General features: G+C 40.0%; 1 protein-coding gene across 1 annotated transcript in view; it reads left to right on the forward strand.

The window, feature by feature from the left end:
* SNAP25 (synaptosome associated protein 25) overlaps positions 1–4,489 on the forward strand; it is a 66,026-nt gene extending 61,537 nt beyond the window's left edge. Inside the window, exon 8 of the mRNA XM_042885574.1 lies at positions 3,010–4,489. Coding sequence (XP_042741508.1) covers positions 3,010–3,078 — 69 coding nt within the window. The 3' untranslated portion in view covers positions 3,079–4,489. The remainder of the gene's footprint in view (positions 1–3,009) is intronic.
* Positions 4,490–27,915: the final 23,426 nt, after the last annotated feature.

Consider the following 27,915-nt stretch of genomic DNA (forward strand, 5'->3'; position numbering starts at 1 on the left):
AAAGAAATAGCAGTCAGGGATTCAATCAACTCACTTTCCTTATTCGGGTTTGATTCCAAGAAGAATTGGGTGAAGAATATGTTGCCTTACAGGCAGGAAGCTAGTCTCTGACATAGTCATACAACACAGAAGAGTGCATGGTTTTGTGTCAATCAAAAGTGTGCTTCATAAAGCTGCATCTATTAGTCTGCATATATTGGAAAATGTACAGTGTCACCATGATGCCATTCTGCAACAATTCCTATTTTAGGGAAAAATGAAATGGGTGGTTGGAGGTGAGAGATTTACCATTGCTGTTCATATGAAAAGCAGCAGAAAACAGCAAATTAATCTACACTGCAACAAGGGACTGGAAAATTATCCATCCCATGCCATAACTAGTTTAAATAACAGTCTATGATATACATTATTTTTTCAGAGGAAGACACACACACATTTGTAGCTATCCTCCTCATGTCATAGCATAGTAGCAGGAGACATTCCCTGCAGATAGAAATCAGATGCATGCTATCCACGTCTGCAGGATACTATCATAAAACGCAGCAATCCTAACAAGGATTCTTTATCAGCTCATGCTTGTAAACATCTGGAATTTGAAAATACTGACCAGGCCTCCTGTGAACATGAAAAACGTGGGCCATATCTCTAGGCAGTGCATGCTGAGAGCAGCAGCTAACTGAGGGACTGGCCTTCCACATCTGAGTGGTTTTCCTACAGGGTTAGGTGTGCAATGTTTCATACAGCAAACGGAAAAAATGTTGGTAGCTAATGCAATTCATTAAATCCAGCCTCATAGGCACGTCCTGCTGGTCAGGGCCCTTGGCTAAGAAGAGTGACACATTTCTGAAAGATGCACTTGCAGTGTACACAAAGGAATCATCAGGAAAGCAGCATAAAAATAGGAGTCTTCAGTCTTCGTGAAAATCTGCTGAATTTCTTTGAGTAAGAATGTGTGGCCCAAGCAGTAATGAGATACTAGAAAAGGAAACATAAAATATTAGGATAACCCTCTATTAAAGATAGAAATTACTGAAACTGGATAATACCAAATACCAACACCAAAAAATGTACACACTTCCATTCTGCAACGAGACAAGGCAATAGGCATCACCCCTGGCTGGTGGCAGGCAATGCAGGGTGGCTGGAGTGGTTTTCTTTTTCTGACCAACTCGAGCACTGTGCTTTCAGTCAACTATCATCATTAGAAAGATCCTTCGTTGGCATATGTTGCAAAAGCTTGGGTACCTCACCAAGGTAACCCAAATGCTTCTAAAGCACTTATGTTAAACTGGATGTGTGCATCCAAACCAGAGCAATTTCATAATGCAGAGACGTAATCTAATCTATTCATGGTAATCAGATGAGGCAACAAATAAAAGGTTTTATTCTTCCTTTAGATCAGAGAAACAGGGACAAAAACGAAAATGATGATGTGATAAGTAGGTCAAAAGGGTCAAAAACCATCACCAGAAGACAGCCTGTTCCAAACAAGAGCCATTAATGGAGAGCTGGGACCAAAGTAGAAAGGCTAAAAACATTTTGTCTTCACTCAGCTGGGAAGGTCTGGGCAAGGACTCCCACTGACTTGGATGAAGCATCATTTACCAAATTTAGGCTTCAGTATTCCCATTTAGAAACATTATGTTTCATCAACACTTAACATTCAATCAATATTAATGTATTTCATGATAAAGTTAAATGCTTTCAAGCCATTAATTTATCTTTCAGGTAATCTTTTGGCAAAAGCTATACTGCAATAGACAAGGTCAAATTCATGGATAAAAAACAGAACTGTGGCTCATACTGAGTAGTTATGGTGATTTACTCTTGCTGAGGATCTGGCACATGCTGCTGTACTAAAAATACATGTTTACATGTGCCAGAACAATTAGGGAGAAAAGCCCAAGATGCTTAAGAGTGATTTACTGCAGATTGCTATAACCATTTTCAAAGGTATTGAAATGAATGTGGGAAAGATACTTCAGCCTTTGCAAATTGAAGATTTAAAATAAATCTGCACTATTTGGGTACACCCCAGAGAGCTGGGAATAATCATCAAGGCAAAAAAAAAAAACAAAAATAAAAAATGAAAACATCAAACTGCAGAAAAGAGTTTGCTATTTGATGTCACGCCTTTAAAGCAGTAACACAACTCTCACCTTTCTCACAGGTCTCATTTCAAACACTGAAAGCATTTTCTATCTCATCCTCTACCAGCAACATGGACTTGAAAGGAGCTTTGCCAGTTTTTGTCAGCTACAATAATGTCTTTGACTTCAAAACTAACTTCTACAACAGAAGTTGTAGAGCAACAGAAAGCCATGGTTAAAGTCTCTGCCCTCTCAAACAGAACTCCAGAATCTGTTGTTCTATTAACTGCATTTTTTTTGTATGGCAAGTGTTACAGCATGGAAGACAGTGAAGTTAACAGTTCAGCCCACAATGGACTAAATTCCAGTTTGATTTTTTGAAATAATGGTAGAATCCCAAATCATGATGGAATCCCTTCCTTCTTAATTTCCATCTCTGCAGCTGCCTGATCAAAGAGGTTATCCTGCCTTGCAGCTACACTGAACTCCTTGTTGAGAGAGAGGAGTAACGGCATCACTCCTGCTTCTCCCTTCCTTGCCACACACACAGTCAAAAGGTCCAGACAGAGTCCAGGTTCACTGAATCCAAGCATTACAGAGCACTGGAAGATTTTCACTAATGAAATCCACATGTGCATCACAATTTTTATCCTGTCATCCACCACTGTTGATGGTGCAAGCCATTAGCACCAGCCACAGATCTGGCATGGCTTTTAAGAGAGTGTAAGAGAAATTGAATACAAACACAAAAGCTCACAAAAACTCAAAGGCTACTCAGTGTCACAAAATCAGGCTAATGTGTAACTTCCATTTGTTTTGTTTTTCCTAACAGCCAAAACTAAAGGAGTGCCCACAAAGCACTGTGCACCTTCTCTCTCTGCCACATAATCATCTGTCCTCTTTCTTTGTGTTTCCCTAGGCTGATTCCAATAAAACCAGGATTGATGAAGCCAACCAGCGTGCAACAAAGATGCTCGGCAGTGGTTAAATGCAGCAAAGTGCATTTCCTTTTAATGCTGTCCCAGAGGGCAGTACCTTCATGCTTTTATCATGGTATTTACCTACTAGGTTTGCACACATGCACATATCAGCCCCATTGTAAATGTTGTCCTGTGTAGTTTGTCAGCTTTCCAAAAATGATACTTGTAATTAATTTTTTTCTAGATATCTTTCTTTCCAAAGGTTGTACATAGTGCTGATTTGATGGCTATAGCTCACTATGACGTTTTTTGGGATTTTTCCTTTCCTTGTTTCTGTTTGAGTTCCTTTTCCTTTTTCCTCTCCTTTTTTAAAATGATGTTTGCTGAATGACAACCATGTTGGAATGCTAAACGTGCTGTTAACCTTTAAATATACAGTATTGTTCTTGTAAAACTGTGACATTCCACAGAGCTACTGCCATGCTCCTGTCTTTGGGTATCATGATGTTTAAGCACTTAAACCTGCTGTCTTCAGTTCTTCATTGCCATTATCTGTTGTTATGATTTCATGATTAGACAATGTGGAATTATCTAACTATAACAAGCATTGCACTACAAAGTGATGTGATTTATGCATTTATGCATGAGGAATAAATAGACTTTTAGACTCCTACTTAAACAAGACTTTTTCCCATGGCAGTAGCATACCAACAATGACAACAAAAGCATGCTCAGTATTCGGACTCTTTTGGGACTATGTTATACCAGCAAGTTTGCAGTCGTGCCACTTTTTCTTGTTGATATATATATATATATACATAGAGTTATTAATCATGATCATTTTTTTTTAATTATGAAAAAAGAGGGATTTGGCACTCACCATTTAGCCATTGCCAGCAAAACGTGCTTGGCTGAAAACATGTCAAAGACAAAAAGAATAAGTGTAATATATTGGGTTTGTCTGCTGCTTTTGAAGACTATCTTTTGAAGGAAACAACTACCATATGAAATGGTGCAAAGAAATGTAATTTTTATAAGGCTCTCTCTTACTAGTCGCTATCCCCATGTGGTTTGTTATCAGTACAGTTCTCTGTTGCTTACCTAGAGCTATGCACACCAAATCGCTGAGATGTTTAGTAGCTGACTTAATTAAAAACAATAAAAAAACCTAAATGAATGAACTCTAGATAAACTGTGAGATAAATATCATTTACAGCATGTAATATGAAATTCCTTATGTCTCCTGTCAGTTTGTGAAGTGATTGACATTTTGTAGCTAGTTTAAAAATTATTAAAAATTATAGATCTCAGAATCCATGCTTGCTTTATCTATTTGTTGTTCTATGTGTCAGCGAGACCCAGTTATTTGTCACTAACTGGGAAAAGGAGAAGGGCAAAGAAGTCCAAAGACTCTTTACTAATTGGTTCTGTATGAGAACTAGAAACAAAAGATTTCTGTTTGCAATATTGTATAACAGAAGTGTCTGCTCTAAAAATAGCATTTTACACTAAGTACAAAGTGAATATTATTTTAAATACCTTGGCTTGGATTGTCGAACATTGATCAAAATATATTTTCTTGTTCAAGGGAAAGGAAAATGAAATAAATGATATGCTGCAAAAGGATACAGTTCCTTAGTCAATACAATTCATTCCTGTGGTGGATCTGGACACATGATACATACCTCTTTTCAAGGAACACTTTCAACTACAGAGTTTGTGTAGTTTCCTAAGAATATGTATTTTTAAAGGACTAACAACAGTTAACATTTACTGCCAGTGAAAAGCGTTACCATATTTTCCCAGGGATTTTTTTCCCTATATGGACAAATTATGATTAACTCTACATGAGCGACAGTTCACGCATGCATCTCACATGGCCCTAAGTCAAAATACACAAAGAGCACAAATGTCAGCATAATTAAAATCACATGCTAATGTATACACAAGCAGTATTTTCTTAAGCAGTTTCTTATTTATAGTATCTACTAAAAATTCATTTAGGTAAATATTTCTCCCCCACTACTTTAAGCCAAAGAGTAAACTTCAAGCAATTACTGTTAATCTGCTGGCCATTTCCAATCCTGTTCATTCAGGGATTCTAGTACTTGTGACAGCAGTGCCATTCTGCAACGTCAAGGCTACTGAAAGGAGGGCAGTAAACATACTGGAGAATGTGACAGTGTGAGAAATCTACAAATAACAAATATATTTGTTATTTTTTATTATTATTATTATTAAAATTATTGTTATTTTATTATTATTATTATTATATTTGGTATTTGGAAAGGGTAAGGGAAATATAAGAGGGTAACGGTGACACTAATGGAGACCTCATTTTCATCTGTGAGACAATAAAACATCCATCTGAAGAAATTAGACTTCTGAAGGCCATTATAGCTGTCCAAAACTACACAGTGTTGTTGTGGAGGAAATCACTACGGCTTGATGTTCGTTTTTGTACTGAACAAAGGTGAAGAGAAAACCAAATGAAGCTTTTTGCCAAACTGAAAATTTAAACCTAGAAACACTGAAATGTTTCACTGTATTTGTTGTCATATCCTCCCGCCCCCTGTAGGCAGGGCCTCTGAGGAGACAGCTGAAAACGGCTTCAGTAAGTAAGTGTAATATATTGCATTTCTCTGATGTTTTTGAAAACTGACTTTTGCAGGATTCATGATTCTTGAAATAATTCAAAGAAAGCTTCGATCTCATGCAGTTTGCTCCTAGAACAATCCACTTCTGTTAAGTTTTTCACTCAAATCCCTGACACAGCAGCTGACTCATAGTTTTAAAGGCAATGTTGTCTCAAATGTGACATTTCCCCTTTTTTGTTTGTCCCATCCTGCTCTGCCCAAGTTTCCCACAGTGTGGTACAGGTTTCCCCTGAGCCAGCACACAGAGTGCAGGGTTACCTGCTGTAGAGGCAAGGCTCACTGCAAGGAAGGGGACAGGCATGGAGCTGGAATTCCAACTCTCCTAAGCCCTAAGATGACAAGGTCCATGCTTAGGGGCTTCTTTCGTATCATACATACCCCTTCTTTCCTAGTCTAGGTGGGAAATAACAAAGTGATCTAGAAGGATATTTGAACATTATTCCTCAACAACATACAACACATAAGTAGTCTAATGTGCTGTGCAAAAAGCCATCTTCATTAAATATCTAGCCTGATTTTAGTAGTGAGAAACTCAGACAACTGGCAAATTTAATAGCATCCAGGAGGCTCACCCAAAAGAAAACTTAAAGCCTCAAGGACGCTGACACTTCTTAACATCAGCATGACCACACCAATTCTAAGCTGGTTCTGTTTTTCCAGACTGATAGAAACACACCAGAAAAAACGATGGGTCTTACTGTGTGGTCTGATAGAGCGTATCTTACGACAAGAACACAGACTTGATGTAGAAGTACAAAGTGAAAAATAATTAATTGATTTAACACTCCTTGCAGACTTGGTGTTACTAGTGTATATGACAAGAAAAAAACTCAGTAAAACAGTAAAGAGCTTTTTTTTTTTTTAAGAAATGCAAATTGTGTGAGCTTATAAGTGTTAAGTACGATACATCCTTTGTTTCTGAAGATAACTAAATATGTTTGCATGACAAACTGTAAAGCTTCTCCTTTGAGAAATGCCTGTGCCACATGACACGTTTATTACAGATGTACATTAAACCTTCAAGAGAGATAGGTGACAGTTACTCTCCAAAACACTCAGTGTGCCACAGCAGTAGCTTCCACAGGCTTTGGATCTCGACCCAAATATGGCAAGATTGCTCAGGACTTATTTGAAGAATCTGAAAGAAGACAAATTAATTCTCATTCTTTTCCTCCGTCTTTCTTCTCCTACATGTACATACACACATATAAATCTTTCGTTTTAAAGGCATTGAAAAGAGCTGAGCACTTAGTAATAAGGAAAATTACGTGTGTCAGAGACAGCTTCAGTTCATGCACTGCTGCTGTGTGCGCCTGTGGGCGGAGGTGTGCAGGATGTGACTGGTGTCTGAACCATTTTATTGCCTTTCCAGAAAGAGGTGGGGACAGTTCGTTTGGAATTTAATAGAACATAAATGTAGTATTTTTAAACCTGTGGATAACTATTAAAAAATGCAGACATAGGAGAGGAACTCTGCTGAGAAGTTAGGGCACAGGGATGGTTTGATGGGCTGGGGCTGTGCTTGGCTAATTCATTTTGCAAAGCACGTTCCAAAGAGCTGGATCCTCTGCACCAGGAGTCAGAGAGATTATGTTTGTGCTGTAAAATACCAAGCATTATCTGTTTATTTAGTTTGAATGTTATTTTGTAATTAAAAAAATAATAATCAAGATGGCCTTGAGGGAAATCAAAATAAATTATTACATGGGACCATCCACTTCCTGGGCATTTGAAATGTATGCTGAGATCACTGCTGCCTGTGCAAATACTGCATATACTGGGGAAAACAATTTGGACTTCTAGGAGCCAAGCAGCTGGTAGTGGACAGAACGGATGCATGTTTCTGCTTGGTAGGCTTCAGTGGTTTTTGCTGAAAATGTAAAGCAGCAACGAGGTTGTCAGGGCTGCTTCTGTCTTGGTATAAAAATAAAAAATGCTCTGGGAATCTTCCATGGGAGAGTCCTAGCCTTGAAATGTGTTTTCTCCCCACAGACCAGACTCCAGCTCCCTCCACACTGCTTCTTACTCAGCCTCCAGTACATCCTGAAGCTCTGCCCCACTGCTTCTCCTGTCCCCTTCCCTGGTTTCTCTCAGCTCATCCTCAACTCCTTCCCTCATCTCCCAGCATCCTACCAACTGCTTTATACCTTTCCTTTTCAGTTGTTCTCAGTTGGTCTTCTTTCAGTCCTGCACCCATTTCACTTACTTCACATCCACCTACCTGCATGTTTATCAGTCCCAAGCTTTCAGTCAGGCTGTCTCCCCGATTCCAGCAGGAAGAACCTTGCAGAAACAAGGAGCCTCCTGCTTTCCACTCCACAGCTGAGCACTGTATGTACTGTTCCACTACCACCTGGACGGACACCCTGTAAGAAGCCTTCCTCAGCCCTGTCAGTCCCAGCAGGCAATTCACATGTTGCCAGGGGAATTTTTTGGATAGTGTATCCAGTTCACCAAATTTTAGGTCTCCAGTCCCCAGTACTGGTAGATACTAGTGTTTCTCCATGAGACAGCTGGAGGACCTTTTTTAACACAGACAAAACAACTTCCCTTTACCTCCCCAAATTTTATTTATTTATTAAAAAAATAGATTGTGGCAATTTTAAATTGTAGCTTTCAAAATTGTGCTTTTAAAAAGCAGTGCGAGGAAACAGGATTCCCTCACCTCACCTGGGATATATTCCCTATGTGGGGTTATGTCACCCAAAATCTCTAACAACTCAGGCTGGCATAAGGTTAAAATGAAATAGCGTATCAGAAATGGTTCAGCACACTTCGCTATAGGAAGTCCTAAGTTAATTTGCTAAGTGTTAGCTTAAATATAGGCAGCTGTAAATTCCACTTACAGCACAGTAGGTTTTCCATCTCAATTCTGATGGAAAGTTCACTAAAACGAACAAAACAGCCTTTATCTGCATTCGTGGGGGGCTGATTAGACCTCTGAAGCATAAATAAGCATAAATCCCTCTGCACTAAGGATTTTCTTGGGTATCAAAACCAACAGCATGCAAACGTGAGCAAAATACCCTGAAGAAAACGTAACTCTTTTAACTTCACTGCACAATACTGCCAGGCTTCACTATGCCAATAAGCCCCACTAAGGTCAGTGTTTTAAAAATGACTTTTGATGATGGGTAGGATCCCCAGAAGCCTAGGTGGCCCTGCGAACAGCTGGACCATATTATGAACCCTGTGAAAACACATGCTGAAAAGTTAACTTGGAGAAAATGGCAGCTATCATTCTGATACAGCCTTAAGCACTTATCTTAAAGCATATTTTCAGTGCATGCTGCACATATTTATTTCTTAGATTATATTAGAATATGAGGGGAAACTAAGCAAAAACAGGAGACTAAATGAACTGCTGCTTCTCTCAGGCTGTCCTTACAGCCTTACCCTCAGATGTCAGCCTATATTCACTGACTTGCTTGGCCTTGAGCTCAAAAAAGAAGAAAGCCCATTTGCCATCAAAATAAAGCACAGTTTTACTTAAAGCCCCCCAGGTAAGCAACAGAAACACTAGCAAGTCAGACAGCTGGAGAAAAGGAAAGGGCTGGGGCAAGAGGAAAAAAAACCCTGAGTAACAGTAAAACACATGCTGAGAAGCAGAACAGCTGCAGTGGATGTGAGGACAGCAGGACAGCAGGACCGCAAGCCGCAGCCTTGCAGCGGTGCAGTGCTCTAAGGTGACCTGATTTAAAGACACACAGCAAGCAGGCAGAAAGGACTTGGCAGTACAGACACACGCACGGTTACCCACATGGGCAAAAACCTGAGCAAGAGTTCACCTCTGGGAGACTGCTGACAAAGCAGCGCATCACCTGTGCACTACTCTCTTGTAGAAGTTGTACTGTTGAAATCAGGGAGTATTTACAAGAAAAGGGGACAAACTGGGAAAAACATTGCTATATTCTTTTGTTAACACTGCTTGGGAAACTGATTACCACTCCCAGATGGAGAACAAGAAGCCAGAGGAGAACAACTCAGTGAACCATCCATAGAGAAAGAGAAGCAAGGTACACATGGAGAACAAGGTACAGGTAAAAAACAATCGCCTTGATGTGGTTTCATTTACTTCTTGACTTAAAACACGCACGGCTCTGTCCAAGACCAACAAGTGCTGGTCAGCAACATCCGGCAGACCATGGGCACCACACAGTGATGTCACTGTGAAGTTTGAGAATCTCCTGTCAGAATGCCCATACCGTTCAGTTGGACTCCACTTGCCAACTGACAGAGCAAAGACTGGCTTACAGCTGAACTGGCTGGAAGTACAAACATCAGTCAAACCAAGAGAAGAAATCAGAAGCGAGCCACCTGAAGCAGAAACTTCTGTTTCTCATTCAGAGACACCGGACGAGTCCTCAGTCTCCCCTTCTCCTGGTCCTCCAGGACAGATCAAGGAACAGCTTGCGATGCTGCTGTAGCATCAATAAAATAAAAAAAGGATTCACAAACTTTTACTGATAGAGAAGAAACCAGATGATTAGCTCAGACTTCTTCTGAGGAGAGTGCTGGCACAGCCAGTATCTTCTTAGCCCTCAACTTTCCAGAGAAATTCTGGCTGTTGGTGGAAAGTGACCAATTTAAGACCATTGGTAAGATCACAGTGGAAACATTGTTACTGATGAATAAACATTTCAGGTGGAAGTTCTGGGAAAGAAAAGGCCTGTAAGAGTTTTTGAGACTGAAAGCATGAAAAGCCTTGTTTGTCAATTTAATCTGTATGGATTCACCAGAATTCAACACAACTTCATGAGATCTCCCCCCACTTCCCAAGAGGCAGAGGAAGAGCCATTAGCTATTCGTAGAAAGGTAGATCAGTTGTTCCACACATTAACCAACTCTCACAATATTCTGCTGGGAGAGATGGAGAGTCTAATAAAATAAGCTTTGTTAATAGAGGAAACGAGGATGACAATAAATGTTCTGATCTGTTCCTAGGTTTTTTAGAGGTAGCAGCGCTAAATAGTAGAAATGTGGATAACGTACATTTGGGTTATATCCAATGAGTTTGAACTGATCGAACAGAAAGATATCAGGATATGATGAGCCTATTCATTTCAACATACTTGCAACATACCTTACCGTGCAAGACCAGGATACTTTTTTCAAATGTGGAATGAATCTAAGGAGTACAGAATTACCTACATGTTAATTCTATGTGGAAGCTGAAAAGTTGCATTATCTGATTATAGTTTTTTTTGTGTTTTAATCTTACACCTCTCAGTCCCAAACAGCAAAAAAACACAACAGTGTTTATTACTTAACAAAACTGTATCATTAAAACTGCATCACAAAATTTTAGTCAGCCTAAACTGTGTGTTTAAACTGATATTTTAATACCCATTGTTGTCTTTAGCAATTAAAACTCTTAATTCCTGTACCGGGCAGTCTTTCACTCCCAAACTGATGACAACTAACTCTTCTCCTCTGCACTTTTTACTTACTCTCCTACTGTAACTCATATTTCAGGAGAGATTACCTACAACTGCTTGAATACCGAAAGTGAAGAGTTGCCCAGAAGAGAAGAGACATGGCTGCACCTGCCCAGCAGGAAGATCTGAACAAGAGCAACCCAAGGAACAGCCCAGGCTCCCAGCCCACTCAGGAGACAGCTCCTGGGCCAGACAGGAGCTTGCTAGCTGTGGATTTGGAAGTAGGCATGCAGACAATGGCACTTACGGGGCTCCCACCACTCAAGCATCATAAGAAAGCCCAAGCCAGTACTGCTTCAGCTCTGTCAACCTCTGCTGCCATAGCAGGGAGCTGAAAGTGCTGGTTTCTGATCCGCTCATTGCTGCCACCAAGCAGCAGCCACACCTTGGGGCCATGTCTGCTCCTCCACCTTACAATGCCCTTCCTGGTACCTGATTTTACAATTTTTTTTTTTTTTTTTTTTTTTTTTTTACAACTTATACACCACAGCAGGAACTTTCCTGGCACCCGCAAGCACCAGAGCTGCAGGCTCTCTGGGCTGCCCCACCTTACCTTAACCAATCCTTTGCAATAGCTGTGCTGGCAGCAGCCATGCTGATGGCACCCGACAAGACAGCCCCAGCAGCCCTGCACTGCCCAATTTACACCTGCAGCTCTGGGAGGGCAGATGTAGCTGATGGGCCGGCACACAAGTGCAGGACCCACTGCACACAGCAGGGACAGCAGCACCCAGTTACAGGTTCCTAAGTTGATAGTTCATAGACAGACAATCCCAGAAATAAGGCATTCGAATAATAAACCTTTTCAGCTACTAAGTCCTTTTAGTCAGTCATTCATTCAATGGTGAAAAATCTAAAATCAAAAAGGGATTTTGTCTCTCAAAAGGAAGTAGAAACAATTGTTTTAACATTAATGCTTTCCTTGGTTTAATTTCTGAGCTAACATTTACCAAGGTTCCATGCGCTTTGGAGAGGCCATTGCTGAAAAATCAGAGAACAGCATTCAGAAGATATGAAAAGATAAATATTTAATCTTTCTCGTTACAGAAAGGTTATAACAAAGATAAATTTGAGAAGTGTCTTAAATATTAAAATCACATTTCTTTAACATCTTAAATGCTATACGTTGTACAAAGATGGCAGTTCCACATATAACTGAAGACAGCATAAGTCAGCACTGCCACCGACAGACTGCAGCCTTTCTCCCTTCATCTCTCCTTGTGCCAAGCCAGCATTTTGCACGTCCATGTAGTGAGCAGGAACGCTGAAAGCTGGTAAGACTTCTCTGGGATTAGACCAGTTCCTTAATGTAGCTCAGCACTGGATAACTACTGCCTGGTGACTAAACGTTTGGGCAAGAGAGAGTCTGAGTAAAGGAGAAAGAGAATGCAGAAGTGAAACAAGCAGACAGATACAGGGCTGCTTTGCTGGCCGCTCTCCTTGCTTAAAATATTGGACCTGGAATGTGGAATCATTGAACACCACCGACTTTCTCAATGAAGCTGCAATATTTTGAGCAGAAACAAACACTGAGTAAAATTAATTTCACACACACACAAAAAAAAAGCCTAAACTGAAATGAAATGGACAGCTGAAGTGCTGAATAAGAAAGCAGCTTTCACCCAGCAGTTGCTTACTTAACTCCAGTACAGTCAACCTAACCAGGAGCAGCACGCAATGATCTGTTACTGTTAGACTGCTTTTTGTTATAGTTCCACCATTTTCCAAACTGCATTTCATGCATGTAATCACAGAACATCTTGAGCTGGAACGGTCTCACATTGATCATTGTATATGCCACTGTATTATGAGATTACTCTAGAATAGTTCTTGTTAACGCTTAGTTGCAGAAGTCAAGAAAAGCAATCTAGCAAAGGAAGAAAAATTATCAAAGTTTCATGGTAGTTTAATTTAAATTTTTGCTTACAATTCCCTCTAAAATACTTCTATTTAAAAGCAACCTGAAGAACGGGAATAAACAACCTTAATTCAACTGAAGACAGTAGCAATGCACTGCAGGAAAGGGCCTGGCTTGTTACGCATTAGGTGCCAACCAGATGTTCTCCTTGCCCATCAAATCCCATGTGCCAACAGCATTTGTGTCACAGCAGCACCTCCAGGCTCTCACTTAGGTCAGCATCCCTTTGATATGTGCAGGGACAGCCCACTGCTGCCCAGCAAGTTTACAGTCTAAGCAGACAAGAAAGTCCACAGTGTAGTTACAGAAAGGAAATTGCAGGTGGCTTGCTACAAGCTAACATCCGTACATCACAGGGAGAAACCAAACTGGCTCAGGGCTATCTTCTTTTCTTTCCATCATCTTTACTGACACAGGCTCATCTTCGTTGAGTATAGCTGGTACGTGTGTTGACAGTGCTGAAGCCTGAGTGAATGCAGTTCATTTCCCCTCGGCTATCTGCAAACTCTGCAACAGTGTAAGTCATTTCGTGCTAATCAAAATCCACCTACTATTCAGTGCAGAAACATCCAGCATGTTTCTGTAAGTTTTAAAAGTGAGAATGGCCGATGAGAATTGAAGTTAACTAGTTCTTTGGATGAATTACTTCTTTAACCATTGCTACACACCAGCTTTGATTTTAACTATACAAAATAACTAAGCATTAATTAGGCATTCAAAAGTTCCAGTCCTGCAGAACATAAAGGAAAATCTGTGCAATGATGAAGGGGCTGCAGCCATCACTGAATCTTTAAGCTGTACTTTACATCTTGTCAGGCCATGTTCTGTATGCCTGGAAATGCTCCGCTCAACAACTCTTGCTTCATGCAAACTCCTGAAGCTTTAAAAACCACGAAAGGTAGAAAATACTTTAAAATATTCAAAATAATTTTGGAAAGTCTCCAAAATTCAGAAAAATCTTTTGAAAGGGGACAAAAGCGTAAGAAGCAGGTGACAGAGCTCAAGATATTATGGTTTCAGTGAAATCCGACACATAGCTAAGCAGAACATTTGTTCTGCTTTATTTCCAGTCTTCTGACAGTGGCTTCTAGCTAAATATTCAATCCTGAGCCAATAAAGCAAAGTTCCAGTGTTGAGGCTGAAGCTGGATTCCTCAATCTTGTTTTATTTTCATGGGAACTAACCAGGACACAGGGGACAGACTTCAGCCAAAGAAGTGACACAGGCATGAAAAATAAAAAGTTGCAGGCCCATAGCAGCTTTGTAACTCATGCAGCATCTTCTCAAACAAAAACACTCAGAAGTACTGACACGATTCCATAAATACTCTCCAGGACTAAAAATCAATTTTATATAGCATACAGTGCTGTGATACAATCAGTTTATGAAGTCAGGGATTCACAGGGAAATGACCACGTTATACACAAATATGCTGCCAGGGAGCCACACAAACAAAACATGTTAATAACTGAGACAAGAAATAAAGCAGAAAGTAAGTGGAAGAGAAAGCTCTCTCAACAATACTGCCCATCCTTTCACAAGGGAGTGGCTGACAGAACTTCAGTTTGAATGGAATGCTTAGAAGAATTAACACTTCAAACCCCAAGTGTCTGGGACCTACTATATTCCTTGGGTTTTGCCCATCACTTACAGAATGAAATCTATTTTTACCCTAAAGATCTGAAGTCTTTTGAGCCATTTTTTTTTTCCCTTGGAGAACTGTTTCCCAATGAAGAACTTCCATTTTACTACTAAAAACCACCATGTTGTTTAGACAAATTGAAACAGTTTAGTGAATTAAAACTTGAAAGCACCACTTCAGGTTCTTGTTGTCTTCTCTGAACTGGACACATAAAACACAACAAATAAGTGTTATATCGTGTGGTGTTAATACACAGTGGGGCAAGAAAGCCTATCCTGGGAGGGGATGGGGAGTAAAAACAAATAAAACTTGAAAATGCACAAAAGATCTGAACAGCAGCTTCCACAAAAACAAAATGGCAGAATTCATGGATCAATCATTTTTCTTCTTTTTTTTTTTTTTTTTTTTTTTTACATTCATATTTTATTTCCCTTTCTTGGTGAACTACATTTATATTTCTCCTTTTAAATTGAAATGTTATTTGGCAGAAAAAGACATTTTTTGTCAAAGCATTCCTCTGTTTTTCAACTACCTCTGTCTCTTTCAAGAAATGCCCGATACCTGCAAAGGCACATTCTGCAGTATCTGAATTTAAAGCTGAGAATAACTTTGGAAAAAAAGGTTATTTTGCACTCCAACAGTAAAGAAAATGTGCTGTCAAGACAAACTGCAGCTGCTTAAATCATTCCTCTGCGAAACAATTGCTTCCCACAGGGAGAACTACTAGAAGTGTATTTTCTCATTTTTTCATCTGCAAATGGCTTACCTGCTCTTCTGCCCAGCACAGCATGGAGAAAACTGAGATGAAGTCATGCTTCCGCTGCTTGTGGGTTGGGTTGTTTGTTGCTTTTGTTTTTTGTGTGTGTGTGGTTTTCTGTGCTTCAGAAAAGGACAGGACACTCCTCCCTCCCAGCCACAAGCAGCCCAGCTAAAGTCAGCATGGCTTGACAAGCGACAGTTCACAACCAGCACACACAGTGTGGCTACCGGGGGAGGTTCTGATGTTGACTCCAGCACACTCCAGCATATCACAATCACGTGAATGCAAGAAGAAAGAAAACACTGAGAAAATACTGACATTCAATCTACTTATGCTCTGAGGGACTTGGGTCAGGGGACGCCTCCAAGAAATCTTTGTGGCTGTAGGTCAGTTATCAGTCAAAAACCATCAAGTCCAGCCTGGAGTTGCTCCAGACAGTAGGTAGCGTACTGTGGTGACTGTCTTTGCATTCAGAAATAGATTGATTTGGGCAAGTCAGCAAATTGCCACATGCCTTCTTTCCAGCAGGCACACTCTGGCAATGCAGCCTGTGCATCCCTTCCAACACGCACATCCAGAGCCACAGCACTGCCCTCTGCTAGGCTGTACTCTTGGTCTCAGAAAACCACAGTCTCAGGAAAAAAATAAATCAATCAGACCTAAATGTCTACATCTGCAAAATAAGAAACTGAAAGGCAAAAGCTTCATTTTTCTTTTCAGGTAGGGTGAAGATAATGGACTTTACCAGTAAAGCAGGTCATGTTAGTACGTAGGTAGGAAACAAAAGTTTAGTGAGAAATAAAGACTAATGATTAAATTAAATGAGAAAGTAGCACCGAGTGCCATTATTTTCAATGAAGAAGTGATCTTCAGCTCACCCCCAGGGAAATGAAAGGGATCTCTGGAGAAGCAACGGGTTTGGCAATGCAGAGATGCGAGGACACGCTGCACACCCCCAGAGATGCGCTCACCAGTACTTGTTCTAAGTCACTGATGCAGGCTAGCTGCTCCGCCAGCCCTGGCACATCAGCTCCTTGTTTTCAGTGCTGGCTCTGCATCTGCTTGTGTCTCTGTATTCTCCAAGGACAGGAGGCTGAGGAGAAAGTACAGCAGCACATCATGAGGCTTTTGCTGCAGCCTTGTCCTGAAGGGCTTTGAACATGAGAGATGGTTTAAAACCAGGGCACCCTTGCTCAGCCTTCTCCAAGCACTGAGCACCGCGTGCCATCCGGTGGCTGCTGGCCATTAAAGGCTGAGCTGAAAATGTTGAAGCAAGATTTGTTAATGTAGCTCTTTAGAGAAGTGCTGGATTAGCCTGGATTAGCAGCTGACATTGTATTTGCACATAATGAATTATGTAAAGCAGTCCTGTTCATGTAAAGCAGATGTACTACCACATGACTTCAGCTGCAGGCAGTTAGAAATAAAACACTGGATTCAGTTAGGAGGAGGGGGAAAAGGGGATTTTGTGCACTTCCCAGCATGCACTGCATCACACTGCATATTGCACTGACATCTGAGAACAACACAACATGGGGATTTCAGCACGGGAAGCAAGAAACCCCACGTTTAGGGGAAACCATTTTCCTCTGACTCTCTGTTCAGAGTTAAGTGACTCACGAAGCACCCTATGAGCCTCCAGGAACGGCAATCAGCTGTAACCACTCTTGAAAAGATAACTTTTTATTTAAACAAAAATGCTTTCACCCAGTAAGATTAGTCTTTGCGTTTTGATAACGTGCTTCCCTTAGAGTTAGATCTTCTATGAACTTAAATGAACTCAAATGCTAATTAAACAACCAGTACAGGGACATTCATCAGCCAGCAAGAACAAACATGGGAGAATTAAGCACGAGGAAACAGGAAAGACAGGATGGTGAATGTTTTCAAAACAAACACAGGTTAGATTAATTTAGACTGAAACATGGTCAACAAACCCTTTAGAAATTATGTATGGAAACAGTATTTGGAGAACAGGACTCCTTGAGTTCAATTATAACAGATGCTTCTTACTATAGGCAAACTCCACACAAGCAAGTGCAAACTGACAAAATATATATATATAGATGAGGAATAATTTCTCTGCATTTACTAGATAACTTAGCAAAGGAAGCTGGATACTCTGTGCAGTCAGGGAAGGTAAAATCACATGATTCAAGCATTCATTCAGAGAAAAGCCCTTCCCTTCTACTGGCAGCTTTTCTAGGAATCACACCAAGGTTTCCATTACTGAGCAGCTGCACAAACACCTTGCCAAACCACAGCTACCAGTTTCTCTAAAGCCCGCACATTAGGTCTGCCACTGGCTGTGCCCAGGTTGAGATGCGGGAATGAAAATATCTTAATGCATATTTGTCAGTGGAGAAGAGTCAGATGCCCATTTCACCTTTCATAATATTGCAGCACCATCCAGCAGCAGGAAAGGAGAGATCCTGTTGTGTGTACCCCAGGTATCAGTCTCAGGGTTTTAGGGGATTGTACTAAAATGATTCTGGCCCTTCTGGAGGAAGAGGCACCGGAGAAAAGGAACGCAGACCCTCCACTAGGAAACAGACCTGCGGCTCACACTGGAATCATTGCTCTTCCTGCTCTTTCAGCATTTAAACTCACCCACTAGATGAGATATTCAGACTTAGGCTCCACTGCCAGCCATACACACACATCATTCTTCTATTGCTTCATATACAGTATGCTACTACTGCTAGTCATCTGGATCAGTTTGCCAAAATAGTTCAGGCTGGTGGGAGGAAAGGAGGAATAAAAAGACTTGGTGCTTGCTTTGTTCAGTCTGTTCTTTATGCCGATGAAAGACATCAGTGGAGAATCCAAGAGAGGCTCTAGAAGCTCACCCATCCCAGCTGATTTAGACTTGATCACGTGTACTTTGCAATATGTTTACACATATTATCAAGCACAGTACTACAACTGTAGTGTAACGTGGAAGAAATGAGCTACTGGCTAACTAGCACCATGAGACAGTATTTTATGTCCTAAGTAGGCGGGTTAAACAGCAGTAACCCTGTGCTGCTGTCTCACACCTGTGACAGGTGCAGCACATGAGAACAATAAAACCAAGAAAACAAGCAAAAAAAAAAAAAGAAAAGGCAAGCCAAACAGAAAAAAGAATGTCCAATAGTTTGAGCAAGACAAAATCATTAAATATAAGCAAATAAACTTCTTAAAGGATTCTTTCCCCTCCTTTAAAACCACAGGGTCTGGATTTTTTGTTTTTTATTTTTTCCTTTAAAAGTGCCTGCTTTCACAAGAATGCATTTCATATTTTCAAAGTAACAGGCGTATACTCACTATGGACATGGAAGAGGAAATAGAGCATATTATTAATGCTGCTCAATTCAGAATCTAGATATTAGTCTGAAAAAAAATAATAGTACTTTGATTGAGAAAAGATTTATGAACGAGCGAATGTAATGGCACGGAAGTTGCCTAGAAATGTACACTGCAGCATTTTATATTGCTGCATTCTGAGCTGCCTGTGAGATCTGTACATTTGGGGGATTTTCATTGAAATTCAGCACAGTACATTGCAGGCAGGGAAGCCTGCCAATGATTTTATTTTTAAGATGCAGCAGCTACATGACCCATTTATGTTTTCAACAACGAGCAACTTCTCCCTCAAGAGAAATTAAAAAAAAAAAAACAGGAAAAAAAAGAAAAGGGAAATGAAAAATCATTGCAGGATTTAGTACCCATCCTGTGTTTTAATTTCTCCCCTTTCTACACAGATGATGAGGAAAAGCAGTAAGGACTGACAGAGGCCAGTTGAGATCTGGCTGTTTTCCTACTTCATTTTTCAATTTTTAATCTCCTCATGCCCAGAAGAAAAAGTGAAAGACTATGAGACAATCTACTTCTTAAACTGACAGATAAATTACCATGCAGCTATTACTTGATGAGACTCTGACAAAAATGAAGATCTTATCTGATAGCATCAGCGTAACAAGAGAATTTGTCAACCTCTCCAAAACAGCAGGGTCCTTGCTACCCTTGTACCTCTCAATTAATGCTTTGGCTACATATCAGTCAGCTGGTCCTCTCACTGCCAAGATGGCAGAGGTCTCAGGATACATTACTTACATAACACTACAGCTGAGGAGAACAGACTGTGCTGAGGCTTCCTATGGCTCACCCTTCCAGGAAAAACAGAGCTCACTGCCCACAGGAAAGGAGAAAGGTTGCTTGGTCAGTTCCTCAAGCTGGGATGGGCTCAGCAAAGTCAGAAAGTGAGACCTGAGGAAAGCAAGAGGTATGGGAAGAAGAAAAGCCCCACACAGCAGCTACAGCTGTGCTACAGGAAAGTGTGCCCCGCCATGCACATCAGTGGGAAAAGGAAACACTACCCTTACGCATGTCTGGGACAAAATGCCTGTATGGGGCAACCTGACTCATCATGACTCTCTGCTGGAATCCTGCACTACATACACTAACCCATTTTTATAACCCATATTAGCCATGTCAAACTTATATTTCCTCCCCTCCCCTACACATCCTTCAGAAAAACGTAGACCAGAAGATTATCTTTGTAGCCAGTCTGCCTAATTGCAAACTCTCACACTGATATTTCCAAGCTTCTCTCTGCAGATGGTATCTTTTTAATTTTTTTTTTTTTTATAATGAAAACAGGGACTCTAAGTGTTTATAACTGTAGGAAGAAGCCAAGCTCACAGAATTTTTTGCATAAAGAGCAAGCATGACTACATCTACTGCTTCAAGACAAATCTCAAGAGTTAAAAATGTGTCTGCCAAAATAAATCACTCTGATTATTTAACACTGCAGTAAAGAAGTATTCTGGTATTCCTAGACAAAACGAACGGTCACAAGCATCATGATTTACAAAGAATTAACCAGACAGTAAAACTCCTGCAGCCTAAGGGTGGAACTGTTTTAGAGGTTGTTTACGCAAGCTCTAAAGCCCCAGAGAACACTCACAATCACTAAATGGGCATGAATGTATGAATACTTTGAAATTTAGGTTACAGATTATCCCCAAACCAGCTATTTGGGACAGATTTCTGGCTGTATCATGCGTGCATTTGTTCTGTTGTATACACAATAACTCACTAGATCTCTACTAGCTGAGCAAGCACGTGCATGAAGGAAGAACTACGCCTTCTTCACAAGTCCAGATGTGCCAAAAAATATCATTTTTGAGTAAATTCAAAAAAAGTACTAATATGATTTTTCACTGTATTTTTGTGGAGATAATTTATGCTTGAGATTATTAACATTTCATGGCGGCCCTCTCTCTCAAGAAGAGCTCTAACAAAAAAACAAGCAACAAAAAGCCCAGCAACAACAAAAAAACCAAACACGTAGTATGTACACATGAACTGAAACATAAAAGCAAGGATTGGGAAGGCTGCTTGAATGTGGATGATTTTGCAGGAAAGCAGTTAAGCGACATTGTGAGCTGACAGAACTACTTTAAGATGAAACAGGTCTGGAGAAGCAGTGCTACTAAAACAGAGAGAACCCTCCTTACTCAAAGAATCTGAATAATCTCTTTGAGACTGCTTTGGCTGTTCACCCCTTGCTGCTAATCCACGTTACTCCTAAGCAACCAGGCTGTTCTGATCAGTTTGGCAACTGCAGGTTTTTTTTGTTTGACTGCAAAAGGGAGCTTTCTTGAAGAAAGTTATGTGGTTTCTCAGCATGACTTCAATTTCTCATCCAAATGCAAAAAATCCTCGTATTTCCTGATATAAATCTCAAGAGACTCTGTTCACGCTCCATCCCAACTCTCAGGATAGTGTCATGTCCAGAGATCCTCTGCTAGTCCATTTTTCACAGGCACAGTTGTGAAAAGTTGTTTACTGCCTTAAACATTGCTATGTATCCAACGAAAGTCACCTGCATGTCATTTGTCATTCCATCAGACTCTTCCAGCAACCTGCCACATTTGCCACTACGACAGTTCAGCAGAGGCCTTCCTAGGAGCAACAGTATACACGTCCAATGGGCATCTGAGAATCCAGAAAGGCTACACGTCATTTGAAGCAGTTCCCTAAAAAGATCAAGGGACATTGAGACCAGAACAAAGCTCAGACTAACAATAGTCAATCCACTACTGGGATGAAGTGAATCAGATCTTCAGAGTGCTCTACTAGGTTTTTTTAGGCTTTCTGTACTGCTGAATGACTTTCACAAAGTGCGAATAATGCAAGAAGTAAAAGGACACTGACTTTGGACTCAATATAGGAACTACTGAAGTAAGAAAACACAGAAGAAACAGCATTGTTGCTTTAGAGAAGAAACTAAGATTTTAAAATATGTGCCTAAGTTCACAAAGCCACTGACAAAGAGGAGTATTTTGGAACAAAATTGTTCATGCTTTTCTTTACTGCACTAGAAAAGGCACAATGTCACCAAAGGATTGTAACCTGGACATCAGGTGGCAAAGATGATGTCCTATCAGGGGCATTACAGCATCTACTTGAGAATATCTGGGGATAATCTTGTTCTCCAGCATCTGTTGTGGTTATACCAATAAATCACACATAACATTTGTGTAAAAGCTCTGCTTTTCAATAAAGCTGCCTTCATTTCTGTGTATTATCTTATAATAAACCCCGAGGTTACATATAATCTACAGTTCAAAGTTTTTACAATTTCTGAAGTGTTAACTGTTCACATCCCCTATGCTAAAAATCTTTTCTTAGATACACTGAAAAATGTTTCTATTATTTGAAAAGCTTAGATTTATTTGGGTACAGAGCAGAAGTGACACAGGTAACCAGTTTTAGCATAAAGATTTTGGACAACTCAACAGCTTTTCTCCAGCAAATAACCTGTCACAAATCCTGTGATGATCTGCCAGTTTGTATTCCCAGGCACAAGAATCAAGAAATGTTGGGGTCTCTACATATAGCAGCCAGAAGAAAATCTCTGGACAATGCACATTAAGTAGTCCCATGAACTGCCAAACTATGACAGTTCCACTGCAATCTCTATTCCTTCTACTCCTATATAATTCATTTCCCCACAAATGTCTCCCTTGACTTCTAAACAGAATTATGCCAAGATTTTCTATTAATTTTGTATATATCCACAAAATATCTTTTTGTAAAACCCTTCCAAATTTAATATATTAACTTAAGGCAGCCATGTAAGAGTCAACCTTATTGAGTAACCTTTAATTTAATGAGCCCCTTTCAAAGGCATCTCAGATTACCTTGAAACTGCAGAGTACCAGCTCTTTCCTTCAAAAAACCCTGCAGTCATCCTATTTTCATCATATCGTCGGGTGATTGAGACATGTTTCATTCTATTTTAACTTACAACACCAACTGAAAAGGAAAGCTATCACAAAGCACTACTCTCAAATGGATTCAATCAAGTTCCCGCAGTGAAACAAGTTTAGTTAATGATCACTTTTATCTAAATTTGCTTTCGCATTAAACATCAATTTGCTCTGCAATACTAAAGCAAAAGGGTTCTGATGATTTATTTTATTTTTTTCTTCTCTCTGTGCAAAACTTCTGTACTTTCATGACAAGAACTCTTCAGTAACAGAAAACAGTTCATTACTGAGAATGCTTTCTTTTATCAACCGGATTATACTTTATAGCATCAAATTTTGAAAGCTGGCTGAATAGTTGGCCTCTATCAATTCTGCCTTCAAGATTCCCATATTCTATTACCAAGCAGGTGGAATGAGATATGCATGTAAAATATGAAATAATTTTTCCTTTTCTGCCAATAAATTTTGCTAATGCAACACTGGTACAGAAAACACTTAACCCCTGAATAAGCTACAGAGATAGGACACCGTGGGGCCACTGGAAAATCAGAAGTGAATAAGGGAAAGCATGCAAGAAAGTAGAGTGTAGAAATGCTTATTTTTTCCAGAGAACATTCTCTCTTGTCTTGGTCAGCTAGCTGTAAGAACTGAGAAAAAGCAGGCAGGACAGAGCTTGTCAGCAAGCAGTGAGGCTGGGAATACATAAGAAAGCCTGAGTAAACACAGACCAAGTCTAGCAGAAAGCAGTGCCAAATTTAAGCACTGCTTAGCTCTCCCCTTACTTTAAGGCTGTGCTAACCTAAGCACTTACCAGGCAACACCTCCCAGAGTAGGCAGCTCAAAACAAGCAGTAGCCTGTGCAGAGCTTCCTCAGCTCCCCTCCACTCAGTGCTCTCATTGAGTACCCTGCATGAAAGTCAAGCAAAGTGCCTAGATGGGAACTGACAAAAACACAAGTAATAGCCACAGAAGGGCTGTTGAGTCACAGCAGCACAGAGTGGATGCGAAGGAGTCACAAACTCACAAGCTTACCACAAGATGACAATTTTCAGTGATGACTGCTGATTTTCGCTGTAAACAGCTTGTAAGTGATTAGGACAAAAATCTCAATGTTGGCTTTCCTTTAGAAAGAAAATGCTTGGCACCCTTTGGAGCTTCTGTCCTTTGGGGCATTGCTGGTGACTACAGAGTCAGAGTGCCAATCTACCTATGAAATACAGGAGGTCAGGATGACTTGTGAGATATCTTAATGGGATTACAGCTCAGGACTACCTATTTGCTTTGACATAAATATACAAGCTTACATGTTGTACCACAGTAAAAAGTACTTACTGAAGTAACCCCTGACTTTTTTCAAGAATTGAAGGATCAACTTAAAAAGCAGAACAAATTATGGGTTATATGAGAAGGATTTCCTTGAGCCATGGTGACGCCATGTAGTGAGATGCTGCTCGGTGGCAAGACTATCTGTTGTAGTTTCCACGGATATAAATAGTAGGCATTACTTTTGGAGCAACCTACATATTTCCCATCCAACTTGAACTATTCTATTCCAGAGACAGAAGTAGTGCCCAGCATCACAAAGCTATAGACTAGATTGATTTAGGGGAAAAAGCAGGAATTCACATCACAGTCACTGAGGAAAGTGCGATCAGCATTCATCTTGGGAACACTGGTAAGGTGGGAAATTCAAACCTATCTTGACCTCTACCTTTTCTACTTTAAAAAAACACAGCAAAGAGATGTTTTCTAGAAAGTAACAGCATCCGGATATAGTATATATGATACCTCACTTTGCTTTTACCCACTGAAAAGAGACAACAAGAAAAAAATGGAGACATTTCATAAAGTGCTTTTCACCCACCAGAAACTGTTTGATACTAGACTTGTGAAAACACACAGCATCACACTCCCTTCTAAACACAAGAGTTTATAAAAAGAAAATGCTTATAAACATAGGTCTAAATAAATAGCTTCCAATGTAAAAATAAATAAATAAATAAATAATCCAGTTTTTATCTTTCTTTATCCAGACCAGCTCATCCTTAAAGAACTGTATACTACACAGGTAGCTAATGGCTGCATACCAGTGCAGATCATTACAAAGCACAATTACTTTTGGCTTAAAACTGACTTTGAACTTTTCCCATTGCTGTTGGTTCTAGTTCCTTTTCATGCAAACAATCTTTGGCCACCAAGTCATGTTCCCCAATGTTACTTCCAGGGTGGTGGTTATTCTTCTCTAATACGATCCATTCATTTAAACAAACAAAAAACCCAATCATTAGAGAAACAGAAAGCCCAAACCACTGTGTATCCCACAGGAGATAATGGAAAAGAGGAAGGACAGACTGACTGCTGGCATGGGCAGTGGCCTACAGGTACCAGTCTGGTGAGCAGACCTGGTGTAGTGGCCAACATTAGCATCCCCAGCTGATTGACCTGAACCAAAGCATCTACACATCAAGCTGCTGAAATTCTCATTTTATAGGACAGCACTGCTTCAGTGTCAATTGCCACTGATTCATATTAAAATGCAGAGGTTAAAATGTTCCAGTTCAGCAATGAAAGAACACAGGCAGACCAGATTGCTAAGGGGTTGTCAATCTTTGCTCTTGTTATTCCTAGTAATAAGCTAGAACTGGAACATGTAGGGAGTCCAAGTCCAACATTTTGTTCTTTAAAAGATTTGCCACAGATGTCAGGAATTTTAATTTCCAGTTTCATGACTCAATATACGCAACGCTGCATTGTTTCACTGAGGTACTGGGGGTGCAAGAGGATTACTCCTGAGGGCTGAGCTGCTGTAATGATATGCCCAATACCAAAAGAAGTGTTAACTGTACATTTGCAACCCCACTCCATCACCATTCCAAATTTCACAATCATTTTGTGCAAATCAGACCAAAGGACCAGGAGTAGAGTTTGTCTGCCTCAACAAAGCAGCCTGAGCTCAGTCCCATGACAGCAGTGCAGCAAGCCAGACTAATTGATGACAGTCTTATCATAGCAACCAAATCTTTAATACATATTTTCTAAAACCGGATTGGTCTTGGAAGGATTGGACTCCTGCCATTTTCTCCATCCTTCGCTTATTGCCCATCTGCAGCTGACAAAAGTGTTAAAGTCTGTGAACAGAAGAAGGAAGAAAATTTGCAAAAGCAGAGAAGGAAAGTCTTTTATCTGTATAGTTATTCCAGACCAATTCAGCAAAACACAGATTTTTCTCTTCTGCAGGTGTTTCCCTCTAATAATTTACCAAAACTTGTCCCCTAGAGGTTTCAACCTGTAATTCCAAGTAAACTGCAGCTTAAACTACAACTTCATACATAGTTCTCCAACTGTGGTATTGAGCAGAAAAAACCCACCTGTCCAGATCAAACAACCTCCTGTCCTTTCATTCATGAAGATGTGGATCTAAAACAGAAAACACTGGACCCTCTGTAGACAGAATATGAGTTTGGGACTCGTGAGACAAAGGACCACTTCTTCCCACACAAGGTGTGATCTACAGCATCTTATGTTGGGCTTCATCTTCTAATTCATCCAGAAGCTGCATTTTTCTACCCTTGCTCTGTCCTAATGATTATCTAACAAGATAGGCCTCACTCTATCCTTTACTTCAAGTGCTGACAAGATTTTCTTGTTTTTAAATAAAATGAACATCATTTATGTATTTTCATCTTGACTTTTTGGGTATTGGTCTTAGAACCAGCACAGGCAAGTCTCAGCCCTAGATGTGCTCATTGGCAAAACTGATATTTCATTTGAGTCCTGCCTGTTTTGTCCCTTTATATATATATATATATATATATATATATATATATATATATATATATTTTAAGAGAACAAAAATAAAGACATACCTAAAGAAACACACTTTTCAGCGTAACTGGGAAATAGCTCTAACATTGTCTATTAAAAATGGCAGCCTGCCCCAAAAGTCCTTAAATTGCTGATTGCTGGAAGCTAACAGAACAGCAGCAAAGTTCTTGCCGTTCTTCCCCAGGCACTTATAGGCCCCTATAAAGAACAAAGATAATTGTGAGCATGGATTTTTACCTCATCTGAGACTGTGCTTACTTTGTTTCATCCTCAATCACATCTTTTAAGGACAGGGATCATCTTTTTTTTGGTCTGTATTTTGCTTTCTGCCTTCTGTACTCAAAACGAGTCAAGCCACAGATCAAATTCCCTATGACAGACTTTTCCACACTCTCAGGACAAATTAGAGATAAAAGCCCTCCTTTACCGATTTTTTTTTTTTTTTTTTAAAGAAAAGGAATAAAATCAGTTTTCCAGATTTCCTTACCATAGAAGTCACTGTAACTTCTATTTAAAAAGAAAAAACACTTTTTTGACAAATGTTAACATGCCAGTGTTTTTGAATTGCAAAAGGCCAGAATCTCAGCAACTTCAGTTGCTGCAAGCTAAACTGACCCCAAAGCACTCCGATAACATCCTCCCACCCCATTCTTCAAGGCCAAGAGAGACCAGTGAGAGTACATGGGAACTCTGGGAACACAGCAGCTCCAGTACATATCTTCTGGCTGAAGTGGAGCCCTTTGGTAGACAACCACCCCTCACACAAAATCTCCAAGTTCCCCATGGAGTTCTACACAGAGAACACAGACTCCAACTATTTAGTCAGAGCCACACGGAATTATCACCGTCTTCAAATTCATCGCACCAAAAACATTCTGTTGAGATAATTCCCTAAACTCAATTTATCATCATGCTGCTTCTAAGGATCCCACTGGAAGAGCTTGGAGGACAGTTTCAGCTCCTGAATATCCCCTTACAGAAGAAAGTTCCTATCTCATTGACTTTTCTTACACAAAGGTAAACACTGTATTCAGCTGGACTTCTGCTGGTAGCCAGACTTCTGGGTAGGACAAATCCTTTTATCCTCTAACAGCTCTAGGAAGCATGCATGTGAATGGAATTCACACATTCTCTATTAAACATTGTTGAATGCAAGTGACAAGTATACTGTACGTAGTTTGATCCTTACTAAATAAAGTTGAAACTCACTATATTAAATATTCAATGTAGTGATTTTCTGTTAAGGTTTTCTTTCCACTAAATGCACAGTAAAGACCATAGTGCACTTGCTGTATAAGCTATTTTATGTCTTTATTACCTGGAAATACCAATCCAATTTTCTATTTGGGGAGCCATTCTACACAATTATGATAAAATTGTCTGATTTTTTCCCCTCCATGTACAGA

This window comes from Lagopus leucura, unplaced genomic scaffold (assembly GCF_019238085.1).
Source record: "Lagopus leucura isolate 7727_CA_CO unplaced genomic scaffold, USGS_WTPT01 Super-Scaffold_73, whole genome shotgun sequence".
Classification (NCBI taxonomy): domain Eukaryota; kingdom Metazoa; phylum Chordata; class Aves; order Galliformes; family Phasianidae; genus Lagopus; species Lagopus leucura.